Source organism: Thunnus thynnus, chromosome 6, assembly GCF_963924715.1.
Source record: "Thunnus thynnus chromosome 6, fThuThy2.1, whole genome shotgun sequence".
Classification (NCBI taxonomy): Eukaryota; Metazoa; Chordata; class Actinopteri; order Scombriformes; family Scombridae; genus Thunnus; species Thunnus thynnus.
The window spans coordinates 25,761,542-25,778,505 of NC_089522.1; the positions used below are offsets into that span (position 1 = coordinate 25,761,542).

The 16,964-nt window shown below is 39.5% G+C and overlaps 2 protein-coding genes across 4 annotated transcripts; both read left to right on the forward strand.

Moving 5' to 3' along the window:
• The first annotated feature begins 32 nt into the window (after positions 1 to 32).
• On the forward strand, positions 33 to 3,494 carry fam110a (family with sequence similarity 110 member A). Of its 3 annotated transcripts, none has more exons than XM_067592973.1 (2): positions 33 to 368; positions 1,619 to 3,494. In XM_067592973.1, exon 2 carries the CDS (start codon positions 1,804 to 1,806, stop codon positions 3,049 to 3,051), a length of 1,248 nt encoding a protein of 415 aa, XP_067449074.1. In that variant the 5' UTR covers positions 33 to 368; positions 1,619 to 1,803; the 3' UTR covers positions 3,052 to 3,494. The 3 variants fall into 3 exon arrangements, with proteins under 3 accessions (XP_067449074.1, XP_067449077.1, XP_067449075.1); XM_067592976.1 differs by lacking the exon at positions 33 to 368 and adding an exon at positions 410 to 495; XM_067592974.1 differs by lacking the exon at positions 33 to 368 and adding an exon at positions 524 to 1,541.
• Positions 3,495 to 4,883: 1,389 nt separating this feature from the next.
• On the forward strand, positions 4,884 to 16,299 carry mfsd2al2 (major facilitator superfamily domain containing 2a-like 2). The gene is made up of 14 exons (XM_067592977.1): positions 4,884 to 5,306; positions 5,522 to 5,641; positions 6,376 to 6,500; positions 6,607 to 6,739; positions 6,991 to 7,069; positions 7,184 to 7,347; positions 8,761 to 8,851; positions 9,120 to 9,241; positions 9,457 to 9,540; positions 9,662 to 9,745; positions 9,847 to 9,959; positions 10,543 to 10,686; positions 10,781 to 10,957; positions 12,567 to 16,299. The coding sequence occupies exons 1-14, from the start codon at positions 5,205 to 5,207 to the stop codon at positions 12,946 to 12,948; spliced, it is 1,920 nt and encodes a 639-aa protein (XP_067449078.1). The 5' UTR covers positions 4,884 to 5,204; the 3' UTR covers positions 12,949 to 16,299.
• The last annotated feature ends 665 nt before the right edge of the window (positions 16,300 to 16,964 follow it).

The window sequence follows — 16,964 nt, forward strand, 5'->3', positions numbered from 1 at the left end:
TAATATCTTTACCACAATCAAAACAGACCTTTAAACAGCTTAAAGTCTTCCGGCATGTGCTGAATAATGAAATATGAGTTGACTATTAACTGAATTATGGCAGTAGAAAACAGAAAGTGCTTATCATCTAGCAGCACAGGATAATGGCATGGAGTCATGTGGCCAAATTGTTTCCTTGTAGGAAACTGATTGGACCAATCAGCAAGAAGGGGCGGGCTCTGGAGGGGCACACATGAGTTGTCAAACAGGTTTGCCTTGAGCTGTTAAGTGGTTTCAAACACATTCACACACATTCACCTCAGTAGGCGAGCACAGCTTATATGTGGGACTTAAAAGAGAAACCCAGGAGTTCAACAGGAGTCGTCAAGGTGAGTTTTCTGTAGCAATGCCAAAAAACTTTTCTTGGTGACTTTGTCCAAGTAGCTACAAAAAAACAAAACCAACACCTTCTCATACAGGCAGACTTCAGCTTGTCAGGACAAGACTGCGTAGGCCGTGAGTCAACAGTTGTTTACCTGTCCTTTTGTGTTTCTGTGTCATTTGTCTTTGGCGTTCTTTTGCCTTCCATGTTTGGCATTTACCCTAAATAGCAGAACAAGCAGACACTTGACCCACAACCACTAAATTAGTGTCTATTTGTGTTTGTCTGGTCCACCTCTTTGGTTTGTAGTTCACCAGCCTTCTACTTTAATTATGTATCACCCTGTCTGGGTCTCTTTAAAGGGAGATCGGTTTGTTTTGTGAGCTCGAGGAGATCTGAAAACCTCAAGGCAGGTAAGAATGGAGGTACGCTGGGCAGAAAGTTCAACAGCTCTGTCAGCAGGAGTCCGGCCTGGCTCAGACTGGAATGGCAAATATGTAGAGAATGTGACTGGCAGATGCAGACTGTTGCGAGCGGCATCTTTCAAACCCACTCACAGTATCTTAAGTACATACAGAAGTACAGAAAAAAGTTCCTGTGTTTACCGAGTTCATTATTATGACCTTTACCACAGTAAGAGGCTTATAACTGAACACAAAGATGCTCAGTCGAACCTCTTTGTTTTGATTTAACCCACGGAGGCTCGTAGCTCAAGAAAAAGCCGGCTACAAACCCTGGCAACCGGCTGCTTTATTTAAAGATGAGGAGCCATTGTTCCCATAGCAGCTGTTGGTGTGTGTGATCTGCTCTGTATTGCCTCCAGACAATAGCTTGTTGACAGCTGTCCTGATGCACCTCCCCATCACCCCTCTCTTACACACACACACACACACACAAACACACACTTCTGCTACTCTTTTCACAGGCCTTCTACTGACTGAAAATGAACTGTCAGTTTTATTGTGTGTTTGTCTGCCGAGATGACTGCGAGTAATTGTTCAAATCCGTCGCAGCCGGCGGCCAATGAACTTGCAGGATGTAAAGTGTTTCAGGAGAGTGATTGGTTGCAGAAGAGAAGGGAGGGTTTATGGGTGTCGGGTCTTTTGTTGAGTTGGCTGTGTCCTGTCTGTGTTTAAGTACTTTAAGTGTGGGAGAAAGAGATGCTTGCTTGTGTTTTGAGGTAAATGTTTTTATTCTTCTTCTTCACCTGACTGATGTCTTTGTTTCTGGTGCTGATGTGATGTCTCTTTTGCACAGGATATCCAAATGTCAAGGAATTGAGATGCTGGGGTTACATCTGTTCAAAAATGGAGGTGATAATGCCACACAGAGGCACAAATAAAGGATAACGTCACTATCTCTGCGGAATAAAGGATTTTTCTTCAGCAGTAGCTAAAGAAAAAACTGTGCACGAAGACAAGTACGACTACTAGTATTACAAAATGCCTGTGGAGACTCTCCAGCACCAACTGAGGCAACCAGCGAGGAATGCTGTAGCTGCTACACCTCCACGCTTGCGGCCAAAGGGGCCCGTGGGTCCAGACTTCTACCGGCAATGCCTGACCGCAGCAGAGAGACCAAAGCAGAGTGCAGTGGAGAGGCTGGAAGCAGACAAGGCTAAATATGTCAAGAGTCAGGTGGCTCTCTCTAAGCAGCAGCCAGTGAGGCCTCCTGAAGTGCAGAAGCCTCTGTTAAGCCCCAGAACCGCTCTGCGGCCCACCAGGAAGGCACCGACCCCAACAAAAGCAAAGCAGGAGGGTGCCCAGCTCAATTTGGAGCACCTGAGTAACCTCATCAGCGATGTGACCGATGGTGCTGCTGTGAGCTCAGAGGACAGTAAAGCTCCTGATTGTGCTGCCACTGCACATAGCTCTCCTTGTCCCAAACCTGCACAACAGAAAAAGGTCCCACCATGTCCACCTCCCCGTCCCGCCTGGTCCAGTCAGGCTAAAGTGAGATTAAAAGCATCTGGGCCTGCAAGAGTAGAGAGCCCAGGCTCTGCTGGGGCTCCGGTTGCAGGGACTGTGCGCAGGGTGGATGTCATGCCTCAGACCAGCCCTGCGAGGACACCCAGCAGACCCCCTCAGTACATCCGGCAGCCCCTTCAGCCCATACCTTTACATTCCCAGTTTCCACTCCACCCGGCTACTTCACAGCTGCATCTCTTCCACCTCAGAACAACACCAGGTCCCTCTCCTGTGAAACCTGTTGTTGCCCCATCTAAACCCGACAACCCTGAAACCTCCGTCCCCGCTGCACCTCCCCCCAGCCTCCCCGTTTTCCCCCCTCCCTCCCCAGCAATCACCCGTTTGTCTTCCTCCAGCTCCAGGAAACATCGCCCCTCTCTGACCCGCTCCAAATCAGACATGAGTGACAGATACTCCCGAGCCGGAACAGAGCTGGAGCGCTTCTTCAACTTGTGCGGTTTGGATCCCGCAGACCTGCAGGACTTGACTGGTTCTAGTTCTGACATTGTCTCCCTCGCCCGTTTCCGCAGTGTGAGCGCTCCGGGGTCTGAGTGTGCAGGCTCTGACAGAGAAGAGGAAGATGATGAGGATGAGGATGCTGGGAAAGTTGCAGAGCGTGTTCCCTACGGGGTTTCTGTCATTGAGAGAAATGCAAGAGTGATTAAATGGCTCTATGGACTCCGTCAGGCCAAGGACAATGCAAGTAAGAGTACAAATTTATAGGATGATGTTAAACATGAAAACAAAAGTAAAAATTTCAACATGTCCAAGTGCATAAAACATTCGCTGATGGATCTCATGATTTAACTGGAAGCAGGCCTCTCAATGTGTGTGTGTGTGTGTATGTGCCAATGATACAGTGATGGATGTGAATTTGTTTGTAATTCACTGTTTGTTCACTTGTTTCTTTTGTTTTGGTTGGATTTTTTTTTTTCTTTTAATACCTATAAATTAGGAAATGAAATTCTTGTTATTGAACAACCAAGAGTTGTTGTTTTTTTTCTACTCTGAGATCATCTTCAGTTTTTTGTTTTATTTTGATTTATACATTTTTTGGATGTCTCATAATGGGATTGTTATCATTGTAGCTGTCTGGACATTAAAGTGACATCTGTGATCGATGCTGGTCAGGCTGTAAATGGACGGCATTAAAGGTTGTTGAATGATGCAAATATTTTGTTTGGTCCTGTGATTTATTTTAATGAACACACCGAATATAGAAGAGCTTAACCAACAGTGATACATTTCCTCAGAGTACAAGGTCAAAACCCCTGATTTTTCAAATAATTATAATATTTATATAGCACATTTCATGCAATACAATGTGCTTCAATAAACATGGAAGAAAAACATAAAAAAGACAGACACAAGAAACGGTAACATTAAAAACATCAAACAACAGAAAGTATAAATTATCGATTTTAAAATGTCTAATATAAATAAAATGGCAATTATTACTGTAGGCTCGGCTAAAATATAAAGGATGTTTCTTATTAAAAGCACCTTTAAAAAGATGAGGTTTAAATTGGGTTTTGAAACTTGTGAATGAGGTGTACGTTCTCAACTCTACAAGGAGACTGATCCAGAGTCTGGGGGCGCAGGACTGAGAAAAGCTTTATGTGATATATCGGTATTTATGTGAAATTGCTCTGAAACTATTTTGCTGACCATATAGAAGAAGCGTTGTGCTCTTGTGTAATTTTCAGAGAGAGAATCAACAGGCAGGTTGGCAAGAGTTTCACTGACTTTCAGGGTCAGAGCAGTCGACACTGACACACTTTGTTCTATAGTTTTAGTGCAGGTATGATGAAAAATGTGGCCTATTTCTCAGAAGAACTGCCTGCCATAGAGAAACTGCTTTTGAGAAAATAACAGCTTTTCATTTTAAATTCATAGTGTATCTTGTTTTTTCTTTGTGTAATATGGGAAATCTTAGAAAACAATTGACATCGAAGAAAGCAGTGTTATATTACAGTATTTAGTTGCATCTTACCAGTAGAACCAGTAGGAGGTGCTGGAACTGAGCTCCCTGCCGAGCTGCATGACTGCAATTTAAGTTCCCAAGGACATCTGAGATAAAACAGAAAAGGAAACATTTTTATTATATTAGGCTTTGAACCATGAAATGAAAACCAAGAACAGATAAAGATGATTATTTTGGGGGTTTTAATGACTCTACGCGCTTCATCAAAGCCGAAGTTTTTTCATTATCAATTAAGCTGCTGATTATTTTCTCAATTGGTTATTTTGTCTATAAAATGCCTGAAAACAGCGAATAATGTCCACCAGCCCAAGGTGATGTCATCAAACTGCCTGTTTTGTTCAACCAAAATACAAATATATTGAATTTACCATCACACAAGACCAAGAATAGCAGCAAATCATCAAAAATGAGATGAAATGTTTGGCATTTTCTACTTTAAAAATCACTTCGATGATGATGTATAGTTGCTGATTATTTTTCTGTAGATTAATTAATTGACTAATCATTGCAGCTCTAATGCTACACAGCCACTATGAGGTCAAGTTGTACCTGAAATGCAAGTGCACTGAACACAAAGCCAAGCATCGATCTGATGATCCAGATCTATTAATAAATCGTGTTTTTTCACGGAACTCATACTGTAAATAATAAGCTTTGTTGTTGAGTCTATTCATTCTTAAATGTGAGCAGGTGGGCTGAATATGAGTACCTCACTTTCAAAGACAAAAGAGTTGTTCAACCAGATTCTTGTGTCAAACAAGTGGGACTTAAGTACAGCAGTGAGCAGAGAGCTGCTGTTATTTAATACATGCAGTGGAAGATTGCAACTAGCATGAGGATTACTTCTGTAGAACAGTCCGTGTGTGTCGTTATTCTTTCCTAACTTCAAAGGATGAGTTGCCTCAAGGATTTTACAAATCAGCTACAGACATTAAAGGCTCAGTTATTAAATCAGACTGCGGACAGAAACTCATCCAACGGTCAGCAACAGAGGGTAAGTTTTCAAACTGACTTTTCTCCTCGACTATTTTTTCAAATCATATTCAAAATATGACAGAAGTTTTTAATCTATTTCATTGCAGATTTTGCAGAAGTTATGTATTAAACAAAATCAGAAAAATGTTTGAAGGCATGTTTTTAGTGGTTACCAGGGACAACAGTAATATTTTCCTCAACCTTCCTGTCTGCTCTTCTCTCTGGTGGTCTCAGGGGTCGGGGGGGATCCCTCTGACCAGGAAGATGTGTTACGCTGTGGGTGGCGTCCCGTTTCAGATCACATCGGTGGCTATAGGTATTTCCCTGCAGATTTTCCTTCTGGATGTTGTGCAGGTAAAAGTTAAAGTTGTACTTGTATTGTACAGTGTAGTTCCTCAGCTTGTAAATGCCATTCTATTAAAGGGGACATATCATGTTTTTTGTGATTTTGACATTTATATACTGTGATAATTTCAGATATTTATGTAAACATGGTCAAAGTTCCAAAATCTGAGGTGAACATATGTAAAAATGCTGCCTTCAAGTCAAAAGCCAGCGTTTCAACCTGCTGTGAATGCTTTGTTTGCAAAGTCACCTCTACTTCCCCATCGAACTGATGTGAGATTGTTTTGCGCATGCTCACAAACGCGTCCATTCTGTAGTCTGTGTCGCTAAGGTTGTTGCTATGGTTGTTTGCGTTGTCCACTGACATGTTTTGGGCTCAAACATGTACTTGAGAAGTTTCCATTTCGAGATAAGAAAAAGAGGGAAAAAAAGAAGCAAATTGTTTGTTGGTTACGTTGCTAACCAATCAGAGCAGAGTGGGCTCATCGGAGGGGGGGGTCTTAAAGAGACAGGAAAGGAAAACGGCCTGTTTCAGACAGAGGCCGAACCAAGGGGCTACGTTAAGAGCCAATATAAGAAAAATAGGGAGAGTTTTTTAAAACTGTAAATCATGCAAAGATATTCCAGTAGAGCCCCAGAAATATAATATAGACCTGGAAATGTGCATGATATGTCCTCTTGAAAAAGCAAAGCAAATCTTATTGTAGTCAGAGTTTTAAGATCTCAATTACATATTTTTCCAGATGGAGGCCTTCTATGTCTCCATGATTTTGTTTGTGAGTCGAGTCTGGGATGCTGTGACGGACCCTCTGGTTGGATATCTGGTGAGCCGCAGCAACTGGACACCCATCGGCAAACTCACTCCATGGTTGGTGGAGCTACTGTACATCCTTAACACACACTTCATCTTCAGTTAAGCTACGATTCATCCCCCCAGCGTTTATTCAACAGAACTATCAATGTTTATCACACAGGCTGGTTCTTTCCACGCCATTTGGCGTCCTGTCCTATCTGCTGCTGTGGTTTGTGCCACAAGGCTCGATGTCTCAGGCTGTCAGCGTGCTGTGGTTCCTCACAACATCCTGCTTGTTTGAGACCCTAATGAGTGTAAGTCAGTGTGTTGCCGGCACTTCTCGCTCCTTTCCCCCCCATCTCATTGCCATCTAGCCGCCATCTTGTGTTTTAATCTGTCCTCACACTGTCTTTTTCATGTCACCATGGTGACAGAATGTCATACTACCCTCATGTCATTGTTACCGCTGCCATTTGCTCCAAGCCGTGTCACCATGGCTACAGAGTTTCACACTGCTCATGTGCTGTCAGTTGGCGTCATGTTTTCCCCTGTCGTCCATTAACAGTGCTACAACGTCCCCTACCTCTCACTCAACATGTTCCTGGGGGGAGATCAGAGAGATAGAGACTCTGCCACAGCCTACAGTAAGAAAAAACTCACTCACACTCATGTGGAAAACACCACAGAGCCAAAAAAAAAAATGTTTGCTTCATCACACTCTTTGTCTGCCTCCCTGTGTCTCTGTCTGTCTTGTGCAGGAATGAGTGTGGAGATGGTGGCGATGCTGCTGGCTTCTGTAATTCAGGGTCGTGTTGTAGCTGTGTACAACACAGAGAAGCAGGAGGCCTGTCTACAGCAGGACGAGGCTCATGAAACCCCTCAAAGCTCATCTCCACCACTCACTGCATTACTTCAGGAAACGGTAGATGCTGCAGATAAAATGCAGCCAAAAACTGAATTTAAAGAAATTTATGGTCACTCTAGCTGAGATACCCTCCCATCCTATCCTTTAGCAGCCTATAGCAGCATTGTTATGGCATTGTGCTGCTATTGTCCCAGGGATATCTTGTTACCCTGTAATTTAGTATTCTAAGCTTATCTGTGTGTGTCGTCAGGCTTGTCTACCAAGTTACTACACAACCACACCTGGTTAAAGGAGAAACTAATTAGAGTTAATGGAATTAGACAAGTGTGTGTGCAAGAACAAACCATTACAGTTAAACCATATAAAACTTAAAGAGGGATTATTATGTCAGATTAAAAGAATACTTTGACATTTTTGGGAATACACTTATTTTTCTTGCTGAGAGTAACATGAGAAGATGATATAACTCTTTTATTTGTCTGTAAGCTGGAGCCAATGGGTTAGTGTATCTCAGCATAAAGATTTACAACAGGGAGAAACAGCTAGCCTGGCTCTGTCTGTAGACAGCCAAGTACCTGCCTACCAGCATGTCTAAAAGTCAATAATTAACCCTTCCATACAGTTCATATTCTGACCTCTCACAGTATCCTCATAATTAGTCTCTATACTAAACTTCTTAACCACAAATCTTTTTTTCATTCATAAATACCTTATTAATAAACCAGTCATTAATGAATGGGTGAATAATCCTTAATGAAGCTTTCAGAGAGCAGAGACTGTGTCGTCTTTATGTTTTACACTATTTGTTTATGGGGAAAACCATTCATAATCTCATTATATTATGGTCTTATGTTATCTAAAACAGGAGAACATAACAGCCATCATGATATTAATGAATGTTATTTAATGAGACGAATGTAACAACATTTTTGAATAAATACAGGTCAAATTAAACCTGGAACACCCTCAATGTACAAGAATCTGTATCAGCTGCACAAAAAATATATATTCTTGGTCACTTTGGGAAAAATCAGCAAATTTCAAGCCAAAAGAAAAGTGTTTAGCATGTTTTTACTGCTCTCAAATGTAAAAATGGGTCAAATTTGACCTGAACGGTATGTAAGGGTTAACACATTTATGCTAAACTAAAAATAACTGCTTCATATTTAACACACAAATAAGAGAGTGTTATCAATCTTTTCATCTAACTCTCTGAAAGAAAGCAAATAAACTTATCTCCCAAGTTAAATGACTATTTACAGTCATCGAAGTGTTGATAATAATGCTCTAAAGCAGTACAAATACAATAACTTCTAAAGTCATCCCTAGCTTATAATTACTTTACTGAATAGCACAAATTTTAAGCAGGAGGCATTGTTTACTTGTGTTTTCAAGCCCCTGGGTATGTGTTTGAAGGCAGCATATGCTTTATTTATCTGTAAAGGTTTAACTTGTGTATTTCACCCCCAGCAAACGGCTTTCCTGACCTCAGCTTTGGTCATAGGTGCGTTGTTTTTCCTCTGTAGCCTGGTTCTCTTCCTGGGGGTGAAGGAACAGCGGGGTGAGTCATTTAGAGGTGGCAAATGTTCAAATATGATATAAATAAAAATATGTTGCTTTTAACCTGAATAGATAGAATATAACTAATGTTTTCCAATTTGAAAATATGACATAAATCAGAGAACTTAATATAAAAAAAATAATGTTATGGTTCAATGTTGAGTTCATGAGAGCCTTTTACTTCTACTGTAGTTAATCTGTGTGAAATGTGTATATTTCTGGTATTTTACTCCTCTTCCTTTGACGTCTCGTTTTCGTTTTCTTTTCAGCGCCACTCTGCTCTGATGACAAAGAACGACCGTCATATCTGACCTCTCTTAAGCTGCTGATATGCCACATTCCTTACCAACGGCTGGTGCTTGGCTTTGTGTTCAGTGTACTTGCATTTCAGGTACAACTTGTAAGCTTGTAGTGGCTTTGTTGCATTCCTCTAAACCTTGCCTCTTATGAGAAATTCATATAATTATTCATAATGAGTCCTGAGACCTAATTAGAAAACACTCCTTGTATAATCATCCTTGCATATTTTATACTTTATACTTAAGTTCATTTAATGGCTATCAAACAATAATACAATAAAATGTTCCCCATCTGTTTTTTTTTCAGATGTCCTTGGGTAATTTTGCACTTTTTTGCAGTCATGCAGCTGGGCTGGGGCCCCAGTTCCAGCACCTCCTACTGGTTTTACTGGTAAGATGCAACTAACATGAATATCACACATTGCTGTCCAAGATGTTTATAAATGCAATATTTTAATAGCTTTCAGAGATTTTCACAAACTGCACATTAATTATTATCATTATTTTCACAGGCTTCTGCCTCTATAGCAGTTCCTTTATGGCAAGTAGTTCTTCTGAGAATTGGTAAAAAGGCCACAGTTTTCATCGGACTTTCAGTAAGAAACCAGAGAAATTCCTTCACAATAATCTGGGTGATAAGAATGAATTTTCCTTGAGCCTCCTTCTTACCCGTGTGGCCTGTTTATGTCTCTCTCAGCTCTTCATCCCAGCTGTGATTATAGTCGCCTGTGTTCCCAGCAACCTGCCAGTCTTCATGACTATGTGCATTCTGATGGGATTCAGCGTGGCGACCATATTCTTGCTACCCTGGTGAGTCAGCTCTCAGCAAGTACACAAAGTTCTCAGTCCTTTCCGAGGCCCCTGTCAGATCTAATCAGGATCAAAACCCAATGCGGTGCACATGAATCATTCACATTGCCTCTACCTGACCCTGGAAACTGATGAATATTCTAGTAACGATCTGTTTTGTTGACTGGTCAGTTCTCATCTAGAGCTGCAATGATTACTCGATTATTCGATTAGTTGTCAACTTAAACATTAAATTAATCGCCAACTATTTTGATAATCATTTTTGGAATCATTTTTTTAAGAAAAAAGTATCTCTGATTCCAGCTTCTCAAAGGTGAATATTTTCTGGTTTCTTTAGTATCTATGACAGTAAACTGAATATTTTTGGGTTGTGGACTGTTCGGGTCGAAACAATACATCTGAGGACATCACCTTAGGCTTTGGGAACTAGTGATCGACATTTTTCATCATTTTCTGATATTTTATAGACCGAACAACTAACCAATTAATTGACATGTTAATTGACAATATAATCATAAATTGCAGCCCTAAAACCGACATGTAATTTTCAAGTGATATGTCAGCTTGTTCGTCTCTGCTACAGGTCCATGCTCCCAGATGTGGTGGATGACTTTGCTGTGAGACATCCCTCGTGCAAGGACCTGGAGCCGCTGTTTTTCTCCTGTTATGCCTTCTGCAGTAAGCTGGCAGGAGGCCTGTCTGTTGGAATCTCAACTATGACTTTGCAGTGAGTCAATCTTCCATCCACTTGCTCTACGTGTTATGTGTGGGCCCTCATCTGTTGGTCTGTCACATTTTTGTTTCTCGCCTTGCCTCTGCAGGTTTGTGGGCTACAGAGCGGGTGCATGTAACCATGGGGACGGAGTGGTGACGGCTCTGATCGTGCTGTTCTCACCAGTTCCTATCACACTTCTGCTGATAGGAATGATCTTTTTTCGCTCTTACCCAATCAATGAGAGGCAATGTTTGCAGCTCCAGGAACAACTGACCACAGCTCAGTAAGTTGCTGTTTGGTTCCTGTCATGTCATCTTTGAAGTCACAGTCAGAATCTGTCTGTTCGGTCATTTCAGAAAGGAAGAAGCCTCTCTGGGTGTTCTGTATTATTGGTCTGGATATCAAATAGCCAGTCATATCTATTAGTAGTGAAGCTATTTTTCCAGAGCCTTGAATTCTTCTCTTATTTGCATTTGTCATTATTACTTCAGCATTACAAGTTAGTGAGCTATTGAAAGAATAGATCAACCTTTTGGGAAACAGGCTTATTTTATTTCTCATAAAGAGTTAGATGAGAAGATTAACGCCACTCTTATAATTTGCAAACTAAATATTAAGCTAACAGCCAAGAGCTGGTTATCCTAGCTTAGCATAAAGACTGGAAACAAGGGGAAACAACTAGCCAGGCTCCATCTACCATCACTTTTAATAAACATGTTATAGCTAGTTTGTTAAATCCATAAATTGTGGTTTTACAGGGGGTTATGTGTGAGACTATTTCTTGGCCCGGTGCAGTAGCCAAAAAAATGAATGATAAAAAAATGACATATAACTAGGATGGTAAGCTTACACTTCCAAGTTTCCCATGAGCCCTAATTAAGTATCAAACCTTGGCACAAGTTGGCAACACAGGCTCTAGTCTGGTGGGCATGAGTTCCCAAATGCTATGAAGGTTGTTGTTTGTTGTTATATAGTGTTGTGTACCATACTGAGTAGTTGTTGTAAGGCTTCATCTTTCATCAAGGCTCACCACCCTAGCTGTTCGAAATTCTTTTTGCCAACATGTTGTCTTAGGTTCAAACCGAACACAACTCTGTGTTTATCTTTAGATATCTGAGATATCTGAGAGATGGTTTGTATTTAAAACAATAGTTCAACATTTTGGGAAATACACTTATTTGCTTTCTTGCAGAGTGTTTGATGAGAGGATCGATACCGCTCTCATTCTAGTTGGGAGTGAAATAGCTTAGCTTAGCATAAAGACTGGAAACAGGGGTTAGCCTGGTTCTGTCCAAAGTTCAACAATAAGTCTACCAGCACCTCCATAATTCACTAATTAACATCTGTTATCTAATCTAATCTAATAACTAACATCTGTTTAATTCATTCATAAGATACAACGTGGTAAACTTTAAACTTTGGACAGAGTTAGGCTGGCTGTTTCCCTCTGTTTCCAGTCTTTATGCCTAGCTAAGCTAAGCTAAGTTAAGCTAATGTAATTGACTCCTGGCTCTCACATATTTAATGCACAGACATGAGTATGGGATCAATCTTCTCATCTAACTCTCGGCAAGAAAGAATGTCAAACTATTGCTTTAAAGGTTTTTCCCAGACCTACAAACCATGAACAGACTGAAGTCAAAGCAACTCAAAACAATACCTTTGCTAAAATAGCTGCAGTACAACAGCTAGTATAAAGCTATTTTGTATTTTGGAACAGGCAATGCAAAGACTTTTTTTCACTTTAATGATTAATAACTTATGACTCTGGGGACATTGAAATTCATATTTCTCTGAAAACTCCTTACAATATAACACCTTATTTTTAACATACATTACATACACATTTTGGATCTATGACAGTGATGGTAATTTTTTTTTCCTTCACACAGCCCAGAAGCTGCATCATCATCATCATCATCATCAGACCCAAGAGAAAACGCAGAGCAGTCAACCATTCTGCAGCAGCCCCATGCTGGTGTGACATCAACTTCACATTGTAACACAAAGACCAACACATTGCACAAGTCAAATTCCTCACCATGTTGTTACAATCACGATAAGAAAAGCCCAGTGAAGTCAACTATCCTTTTAAATGAATCGAAAGGCCCTTCTGGAAAATACAGCAGGCCTAAATCAGTCCAGTCAAATCCTCAGAGTCATAAGCAGATACTCAGGCCTCACTGGCGCTCTGCAGAAGCTACATTGAGCAGAAATGTTCCTGAAAATGATCCTGGCAGGTCAAATATGAGATCTAAAGTCTCCTGGGTATAGTGAGATACCTTAAAGGAATATTTTGACATTTTGGAAAATATGCTTACCGGCTTTCCTGCCAAGAGGAATCATGTTTGCACACTAAATATAAGACTAGAGCAAGCATAGTTAGCTTAGCTTAGCATAAAGACTGGAAGCTGCTAGTCTGAATCTGTCCAAAGTCATTGGTCTCTGCCAAGAAATAGTTTCAGCATGTAACTCCCTGTAAAACCTCAACTTGTCATTTACATTTCTGTTTGTGTACAGGTTGAATATACCTGCTATAAAGTGCTAATGAGTAAATGTTAGAGGTGATGGTAGGCAGATTATTTTAATTTTGGAAGGAGTCAGGCTAGTTGTTTCCCATTTGCAGTATTTATGCTAAGCTAATCCAATCACCTGATAGCTCTACCTTCATATTTAGCGTACAGACATATTCCTTCCAGTATTTTTAAAGTTGTGTATTGCATAACATATGTCTTGACAATCTTCCTCTTTCAGTTGCTCTGTGTGATTTAATAGTATTGTTTGTTTCTAAGATGCTGGACAGGAGACTTGTTGACCTTGTGATTTGTGTTAATTTGGTTATTCTTTTTAAGTTATCATAACTTCAGGTTTGTAAGTACTCTTGTTGTCAACAATTGCCCCATATGTGTGAAAGTAAACATTTTCTATTTTTAACACCATCCTATTAATACTATGTTTGTACAATTTCTACGCTTATATTCACACTCTTGCAAACATTTTGAACGTGTGCAAGTAAATGTGGGTCAAAACGTAGTGTGCAAATTCTACTGTCAGGAGTCATTCACTGCTACATTTTCATTGCTGTCATTGAACGAAAAGACTGGCTGTTTGATGGATGTGACATCTACATAATAGGCTGGAGCTTAAAGGCAGTACATTGCATACAGACAAACAGAAATACATATGTGCTCTCCTTACCTTCAGACCCATGCAATCGCTGTCTACACTGGATTGGATGAACACAATGTTTGTCCCTGCACTGTTTTCAAAGTGGAAAAAACACAGTGGAATGACTGAGTCATGTAGCTGAAGCTACTCTCAGAGGAACAACAATTAGCTCAAGCCGCAGCCTCCAGTGCGTCAGTCATTACCAACTCATACTGCACAAACCTGCGGAACTGATATATTAAATTCGAGAGGAGATCACAATATTTCCTGGAGTGGAAGTTACAAATCCCTTTTCTGATTCAAATCACTTTGTTCAGTTCAATTCAAAGATTTGTGGTGACTGGTGATGCTACAGATAACTGTGAAATCAGAGGTGAAATCACATCAGTATGTTATTTCCATGATGTTAACAGTCCTGTTTCTGACTGTCTTGGATTCTAAGTAAGTTTAGTTTGTTGCATTGTTTCAAGGTTTTGTGCAGTTAGTTACTAAAAATAGGTCTTTATAGGAACCACCACTTCCATATCTGCAGCAGTGATAACACATCATGACATCACCATTGTTAGAAAGAAGTCATACTGGGTAAGGAACACAAGCAAGCAGACAGTCAATCAGGTTTTGAACAATGCCCAAGGTTACGCGACATTATCTGGAAGGGAAAACAAAGGCAAAGAGCAAAATTATCACTCAGGCTGTCTGTTGTAATCTTTGCATCTTTCACTATTTATAGACTGGCTTCCTCATTTAACTCAGACAAACTACACTTGCCGTAATAGTGATTACACAGTTTTCCTGTACAATAGTTCCTTTTCAAGGTCAAAGCAGGACAAGCACAGGTGGAATTAATGACATTAATGCCTTTTAGGTGAGCCAGTTCCAGGCTCTGGTATTGTGCGTGCTCACTCACTGACATGGCTTACTAGGACAATTAATGGAACGGAGCCAAAGTTATTATTTACACCTGTGCTTTTCCTGCTCAAAATCCCTGCTGTGAAAAGGGCCCATTAGGGATTATTAGTTGAAGGAGAATAATGATAAGCACATCACGTCGGTGGAAGGCAATTAGAAAGCAGCATCAATGAAAAAAGTCGGAAAGACTGCACACTGACTCCAAACCACAAAATTTAATCAGTTGGGACAATGTTTCAACACGGGTTTTATCTGACGAAGATCTGAGCAGGATTGAAATGTTGTCCTAACTGATTAAATTTTGTGGCTTGGCGGAGGTGTGCAGGCGTTCCTACTTCTTTCATCAATTAGGGATTATTGCCAACATTTTGGATTAGTTTATTTTCAGTTTTACTTTAAGATAAAGTGGTTTTTATATCGCCAGATCTCAGCAATAACTTTGGTGAATACAATGTTATCATAACTGATAGAAATAATGACCAAAGGACAAGACCTACATTGTAATAAATCAAAAATACCTTTTAACCAGGTAGTAACATGTATCACTGCTGAGCTGACAATACTGATGCGAAAAGCTTCTGATTTGGTCAGTGACAGTGATACATTTCAGCTTGAGGATTCGTTCATGTGCTGAACAAACAAGAAAGAACAAATCTTTAGTTTTGAAATACACTGAAGGCAGCATCAGTAACTATTTCACACCTCCTTCCGCTAACAGGCCTTTTTCTCTGCAGGTATTTTGACGTGTCATAACAGGAAAAGCACAGGTGTAACTAATAATAATCATGGCTCTGATTCATTTATGTGTACAGCTGATTCCAGTGAGCTGATATCACAATGTAATACACACTGGAATGGCATACAGCCATTTTTGTTATTCGTTATTTATTTTACAGTTTTGATTACTTAAGCATTAATCTACAATGTAGAAAATTGTAAAATATAAAGAAAAACCCTTGAATAGGTAAGTGTGTCCAAACTTTTGACTGGTACTGTAAACCTAAAACAATCTTGCTCCATAATTGCTTTAATATATTTTCTCCACTCACCACATTAGACTAGTAGCCAGATTGTGATGTTTTTCCCCAAAGCTCACAATATAAACCCCTGGAAGCTTCTCATATCATGTTACTCAGCAAACACTTACATTAACAATGAGATGTTGACGTGAATATCTTCATATGGTTGATCTGTTGTCAATTAATATCAGAATAATAATTTTAGGATTTTGTTTAGTTTCAAAACAAGATGAAGGAATTTCAGCTAGCGTGCATATGTCAAGTCAAGTCAACTTATTTATAGAGCACATTAAAAAAACATTAAAAACAACAACAGTTGACCCAAAGTGCTTTACAGAGACTGAGAAATACAATCAGATGAAAACACAGACATAGTTATGGATCAAGGGGAAAAATAATAAAAGTATAGAATAAAATAAATAAAAATGGGATTCAAATCCTAAAAAACACAACAAGGTTGCACAGAGAAGAAATAATTGATATAGAGAGGAAAATAAATAAATAAAATAAAAACAAGAGTGTGACCATTCATGTCTTCATTTATTTATTTGGATCTCCATTAGCCACTACCACTACCTGGGGTCCACACAAGTAAACATTACATCATAAGAGAAAACAATAGTGTGATAAAATCCAAAGCAAAAGGGAACAAAAACAAACAAAAAACAATGAATCATCAACAATAAAACCGCTAATAAAGTAAACGTACTTTTACAGAGTAGCTTTTCCTAACAGCTGATAGACTATACACTTCTGTGGTGATGAGCTGTTGGTTTTTATTACTTTCATTGAGAGTTTTTATCTTTTATATGTGTATGTATGTGCATATATGTATGTTTGTATGCATGTTTCATTATTTACCTCTTGCAATTGTCCCTTATGTTTTGAATTTCCTCACCTTTGGAAAACACTTTGTGCTTATTGCTTGAAAACTGCTCTATGAATAAAATTATTATTATTATTATTATTATTATTATTATTATTATTATTATTATTATTATTATTATCGTTATAACAACAATGACAACAAGTACCCACACTATATGTAAATAGTCAGTAAAAACATTTGATACTCAAACATGGTCGTTGTGCCACTAAAAGCAGCATATACAAGAACAATATGATAAAGAAATTCCTCCTTAATGATCATATAGTCATATATTCTGAAGCCAGCATGTTCTAACTGGAGAGATC